We start from the raw sequence: 6,241 nt of genomic DNA, 5'->3' as shown, positions 1-6,241 counted from the left end.
GGGAGGAGGGGGATCAGGTTGAATGGCGGGAGGGGGGGCGACGACTGAAGGTGAGTATTGATTATTTTTAAGCCCTTTTTGGGTTACAATTGACCTCCTAAACCAAATAGGGCTCCTGCCAGCCTCTGTCCCTTTGCAAGTTCACCTCTGGCAGTCCCAGAAGCCCGGGACCAATTTTGCGTGCCTGGCGACCCTCTTAAAATCCCTTCCTGCCGCCCTCCCGCTTTTGATCCAGTTGTTTTACACCTGGAGAGAGCACGGTTTTAGAGGTAAATAAATAACGACGATCATCAACTTGCAGCGATAGGCCGCGAGAGAACTTGCCTGGCGATGTGATGGGCTAGCGCGGCACCGCCGTGCCAGGGGACGCGAACGGCTCACAGCAGCTCTGGGAGACCTGCCGGCCCTGAACGGGGTTAGCGGAGGGGAGGCTTAAAGGCATATAGCTGCGGGGGAAATCCGTATTGCCTCTAATACAGAGGAGGAGGCCGCGGAGGCGGGGGTCCCCGTAGCTGGGGGCAGGGAGCAGCGGAGAGGGCTGGAGCGAACCGAGAGTGTCACGACCATTAAATCGTCCCCGGTGCTTCCGCCTGAGCGGCTCCCGCGTCCATCCCTTCGTGGCGTTCGTGTCATCTGTTTGATTTTCTGGTTTTTAATCATAAATAGTTTTGGGTTTGCCTTTTTTTTTTTTAAACGCAAAAGACATGACCTCCACTTCCCCTCTGCTTCCACACACCCCCATACACATACACACACCCCCCCTTCCCGGGCCCCCTCCCCTCCACTGTCATCATCTACATATTAATTGGGGGAGAGGTCTCTCTTTTTTTTTAGTTCTCTTGTGTGTGGGGGGGGGAAGTGCGGAGAAGAACTTCTTTAAAATCTAGATAGTTTGGAGGGAGAGACGGAGGGCAAGTGTGTGTGAGAGAGAGAGAGGGAGGGAGGGAAAGAAAAAGACCCCTTTTACTGTGCGAGATCTTAAGGGGGTTTGGAGATCTGGTCAGCTTTCAGGAACATCTGAATCCATTTAGAGCTCCCCGGCCCAGCTGTGAGTGTGTGTGTATGCGAGAGGGAGAGAGAAAAGAGGTTCCTGGTGCCCCTCCAAGCGCATTAAGGGACACTCGGGCCTTTTAATTTTAGGAATGAATGCTGATACTTGTGTTTCTTATTGTGATCCGGCTGCCATGGATTCCTACTACAACGCAGCCTCCAGGGCACAGAAGGCTCCTCGCCTTTTAGGGCATTCCAAGCAAGTGACAAGTTCAGCCCTACTTTCCTGGCCAGCAAAGGACAAGGCTTTGGTGACAGCCAGCACTAAGTGCCGGAGCCGCTACAGCCAGCAGGAATGTCAGTCCCTGGATGGCAGCGTGCAGGCTCCCCGGCTCCGCCGGCGCTCCGGCCTCCTTTAACAAATACCCTCCGCCAGCAACAGCCGCCGCACCTCTACATGCAGCGAGGCCCCTGGCAAAACCCCCCCGGAGAGCAACCTCAAGCTGCAAGAGAGCAGCGGCCACAACGGAGCTCTGCAGGTCCCCTGTTACGGTGAGTCCTTGGCGTGCGGCGGGGAAAGCACCGGGGGCGAAACCGGAGAGAGACGCCCGGGGCTGGAAAGGGCCTCCCGGGGCGGGGGGGGGGGGGGGGGGGGGTGGGCCGCGCGGAATGATGTTAGGGGGGGGTGGCTGCCCGGCAGGACAAGTCCTCCCAGGGTCAAGGAGACCTTGCCCGGCTCCGGCGCGCCGAGCAGCGCTGCCGGCCGCGGGCAGCCCCATTCCCGCCCCCGCAGCGGGGGCCGCCGCGGTGCGGGGCGGGGGCTGCTGTGCCCCCCCGCAATGTCTTTATTCCAGCGGGGTCTGGAGCCCGCGATGCCCGCGGGAAGCCGTGTTTGCTCCCTGGCCCGCTTTGCGGTGATTTTAATCGTCATTTCTGAGCGGGGCCGATGCGCTCCCAGGAAGCGTTAGCTCTTGAGCGGTGCAGGGAAATCCGCAGTAAACGGGGACACAAACAGAAAGAGAAAGAGAGAGCGGACCGCCGGGCTGCGCAAAGTATTATCTACGGGGACCCTCTTACAGAGGGAGAATTTCTGAAAAATTTCACCGAAATCTTCACTTTCTGCTGTAAGGATCTCTCCCACTTTCCTGTCTCTCACTTTCTAATTGCCGCTCCCGTAATTGATTTCTGCCCGGCTACAGATAACCCACTCGCATCCTCTCCGCGGGTCATTAGCGACAATTAAGGCATTCCCTTGCGCTGATTCTCGGCAGGACTGCCTGCAACAGGGTCGCTTCTCATGTCGTTTCCGAGCGCGGGTTCAAAAGGCTTCTTCGCTGTATCGAGGCTATTAGGGAAAAGGAGAAAAAAAAAACCAAACAATCCCCCCCCCAAAAAAAACAACAAAAAAAAAGCCAACAACCAAATAACCCCCCAAAATTATTTTTCCGAAGAAGACAAAGTGAAATGAGATCTCTGGCTCTCCCTCCCGGTGATCTCTGAGCGGGCAAAAAGGGGCTGCCCCGGCCCGCATTCAGCGCGTCGCGCTGGCGGAGGGCGGCCGTGCCCTATCTTCGATGTGCCGGTCCACCCGCCGGGCAGGGACAGCGACAGAGCTGTGCTGGGGTCTCCAGGGAGCCCCTAAGACGGTGGTGACTGCGGAGTGGGGACGCGTGAAAGCCGGGAGAGGCCCGAGTCAGGCCGGCGATCCCACCTCTAGGCTCTCGCCGTCGTTTTGGGTACCCTTTGCCCTCTTCACTTTCCCTTTCCCCCATCTCCAGACTTAAAAGGAGGTAGAGGCGCCTTCCCCCTGCCCATCTCCCAAACCCTGGCGTGCCGGGCCGCGTTCAGGCACCGTCCATCACCCCCTGCGTGCAGCCAAGGTGTCCCCGCACCTCTCCCTGTCCATGGATCCAGGTCCATAGACTCGGTTCCCCCCCACACAGGTGACTCCCCTCCCGGAGAAAGGGCATTAAGTCCTCGCCAGGCAGCCGTGACCGGAAACCGCAGGCAGAGCCCGGCCGCCCTGTGCCCGGCCGCGCTGTCCGCTCTCCGCCGGGCCGAGCAGGGGCCGGTCCCGTTCCCCCACTTCGGGCCGCGCTCTGCTCCTGCCCCGGCCCGCACGGCTCCTGACCGCACCCGGGTGGTACAAGCCCCCTCCCGCGGGAATGTCCCCGCCGGGGGCAGGAGGGCTCTGTCTTGGAGGCTGCCTCCGCGCTTGTTCTGTCTGGGGCTTAGGCTGTGACTTTCTCCCTCTTCCCCGCTCCCGTTCTTCCCCTGCCCCTTCCCGGTGCGCGGACAAACCCACACCGGCGCCAAGGCCCGCTCCGCATCCGCGGAGGACTTCTGGGGCCAGGCCAGGGCCCACGGGGAAGGGCACGGTGGGGCGGGGGAGCCCCGCGGCGCCGCGCGGCCCCGGCCGGGGGGGACCCGCTCTCCGCTCTCGCCGGGCGAAGTGGGAGCGCAGGGAAGCCCCCGGTGCCTTCCCGGCCGCCCTGCCCTGCCGTCCTCTCCCCGCTAACCGGCTCTTTTGTTTTTGTAGGTTGCAAAGCCCAGGGCGCCGTCTTAGCCTATGATGACACTTTACCATCCCCGGTAGACCCACACGAGTTTATCACCCTCCTTAACACCACCGGGGTTTCCCCTGATTTATTTTCAAGCGGGGCTCCGGGCTTGACTTCAGCAGGAGACCCGCGTCGGCGGCGGGTGGCCCGGGCCGGCTCAGACCCGCGCTCGTTGCGAGCCCCTTGTGATGTGGCTAGAGACGATGGGCTGTAATAAGGGACACATGGATCCGCGAGGATAATTGATAGCAATAATAATAATAATGGTTAATGACTGAAGAGAGAAACTCTCTAATAATAGCCAGATCGGGGTTCCGCAGAGCGACTGCAGCACCCGTAGGCACCTCTCCGCCTTCTCCCAAACGGCCAAACCCACCGCGCCGGGCGCAGGCCTTGTGGCCCGGGAACGGCTGGCCCGGCTAAAGGGACTGGAACCGGGAAATCACCGAGCCCGGGTAAATACCCTCGGCGTGGGTAAGAGCGGGGGAAGAGAGCCGTCCTCTGCCTCTGCAGTGGGCATAAGCACGGCCAGCTAATGCGCAGGTGGGAAGCAAGACGGGTGGGGAGAACTACAGGAGTGTTTTGCTCGGGAAGCCGAGGAGCAGGCGGCTGCCCCGCTGCCTCCTGCCGCTCGCCGAGTCCCCGCCGCCGCCGATCCGGTGCTGGTACTGCCGTGCGCGCTGTGCAGGCGGGGAAGGAGCGCGGCGGCGGCGGGGACTGCTGGCTCCCCGCGTTGCCGGTTGCCCAGGGCTGAGGAGGATGCTGGGGTGGTGGGACGCCGTGCCCGTAAGTCCCTCAAGTTAAAAAACAACAACACACCCCCAAAAAAAAGAGAGAGGAAAAGAAAAACGAGACCGACAAACCGTAGGCTCTCCCGCCAGGCAGTGCTCAGGCGGACGGCTTTCCCCCCGCCCGGAGCTGCGCGGGGAGCTGCCGCGGGCCCATCGCCCGGGCCGGTCTCCGCACTGCCCGGGGGACGCCGCTCCCCGCCCGGCGGCTCCGCAGCCGGCCCTCGCCTCCGCCTTCCCCTCCTCGCTCGCAGAGCCCTCGGGCGAGCCCAGCACGGAGCGGCCGGGCCGTGCGGCGGCAGGTATGACGGGCACCCTGCGAGTCGGCGGGACAGGGTGTCCCCCCGCTTTTTGTTTAATTTTGTTTGAATTCTTTAATAAACAAGTCCTTTCGAGTTATAAAAAGCCCGTGCTTGCCATCTATTGCTCTCGGCTTCTATTTCTAGATCTGAGCCCTTCCATTGCATTGTACGGATAAATATAGGCCAGGGAGAGCTGCGCCCGTAAATTCACGGAGCACACGAGCGGCGGTCGCCGAGGCGCTTCCATCACGGCTGCTGGCAGGGCCGGCGGTACCGGGTGGCCCTGGGTCCCGGCCGGGCACCCCACGGTCCCCTCGGAGCGGCGGCTGCCGGCCTGGCCCTGGGAGGCTTCCGGCGGGGCTCCCCGCCGTCCCTGCCGCTCGCCCCCCTGCCTGCGCGCTGCCGACGGGCCGGCGGCCTCGCACGGCTTCCCCCGATTTCCCTGTTGTTAATAGGGGTACGGGTTATCCCGCAGATCGCCACCGGCAATTAAAGCCGAAATCTTAAATAAAAGCCCTCAGAACAGGTTATATATCTTGGCTTAGGAGGAGAAAAAGCTTTCGAATGATTTATGTGCTGTAGTAATCTGATTTGCTATTTCTACTGCGTGGAGCTGAAGTAAGTTGTATGCCTTGAAACACATGTATGGATATACCCGTGTACACACACAAGTACATATGTATATTGCTGTCTAGAAATACAGACTGGAAAAACAATCCTTTGGGGAGTGAAGGCGAATGTGATGGGGATGTTTGCTCAAAGGAGACAGGAGAAAGGAAACGGGCTTTCTCTAACAGAGGAAATTCTTTAAGTGCCGAGTTATGCAAATAACGACCATTTCTTTTACTTAGCGAGCAAATAAAAAGCGCAGCCTAAAGTGCGTTATTAATAGAAGTGCAGAAAGCAACTGCCGTAGGAATCAGAGGTTCGCTGCGTGCTTTTTTAAATTGGCACTTTTAATGCATTTCTCCTCCCCCTAATATAATGTAAACTGCAGGCACGGCAGAACGAGCTCGCTGGCGGTCCTCTCTCCGCCTCCCTCGAGAGACCGCTCGCTGCCCGGCCCTCGGGGCTCCCCGCGGCGCCGCGCAGAACCCCCGCTGATATTCAAGGGCTTTGCAGAGCTCGCCGCGCGCCGGGGAGGACCGGCGGCATCTCTTCCCCCGGTTCCAGCCGCAGCCCCGATCTCTGGGCGGGAGAGGCCACCCGAAGCCGTGTGCTCTCCCCGGGACCCTTGCAGAGCTCCTCCACATAGGGCGATGCCGTAGGGCGATGCGGTGTCTCCCCCCCCGGGGTCTGGAACTGTTACGGCCCGTCCGGGCCTCCGCCCTCGCCGGTGCGCATCTCCGCGGGAACCGCTCCGCCACCGGCCGCGGGGGCGGGCCACTGTCCCTCGCGCGGCCGCGGGGTGCAGAGGGCTTTGGGGCGGGGGGAATTCCGGGCTGCGGCGGCGGCCCCGGTCCTGTCCCCCCTTTCTTTCCCCCCTCGGCTTTGATCTGGGCCCTCGGCTCCTGCCCGGCTGCCTTCCCGCGGATAAAAGCTCCGGCGGGGAGGCAGGCGGGGTGTGCGTGGGCTCCCCCCGCACCCCGGCGGGGAGAGG

At 61.4% G+C, this 6,241-nt stretch overlaps 1 protein-coding gene across 1 annotated transcript in view; it reads left to right on the top strand.

Moving 5' to 3' along the window:
• Window positions 1–1,142: 1,142 nt before the first annotated feature.
• Window positions 1,143–6,241, top strand: part of ALX4 (ALX homeobox 4) — a 39,599-nt gene continuing 34,500 nt past the window's right edge. Inside the window, 6 exon segments of the mRNA XM_068399612.1 lie at window positions 1,143–1,206; window positions 1,209–1,309; window positions 1,311–1,376; window positions 1,378–1,421; window positions 1,423–1,465; window positions 1,467–1,542. Coding sequence (XP_068255713.1) covers window positions 1,143–1,206; window positions 1,209–1,309; window positions 1,311–1,376; window positions 1,378–1,421; window positions 1,423–1,465; window positions 1,467–1,542 — 394 coding nt within the window.

This window comes from Nyctibius grandis, chromosome 4, assembly GCF_013368605.1.
Source record: "Nyctibius grandis isolate bNycGra1 chromosome 4, bNycGra1.pri, whole genome shotgun sequence".
Lineage (NCBI taxonomy): Eukaryota > Metazoa > Chordata > Aves > Nyctibiiformes > Nyctibiidae > Nyctibius > Nyctibius grandis.
The sequence above is the reverse complement of the archived record's forward strand: the minus strand, read 5'-3'. Positions and strand labels throughout refer to the sequence as shown.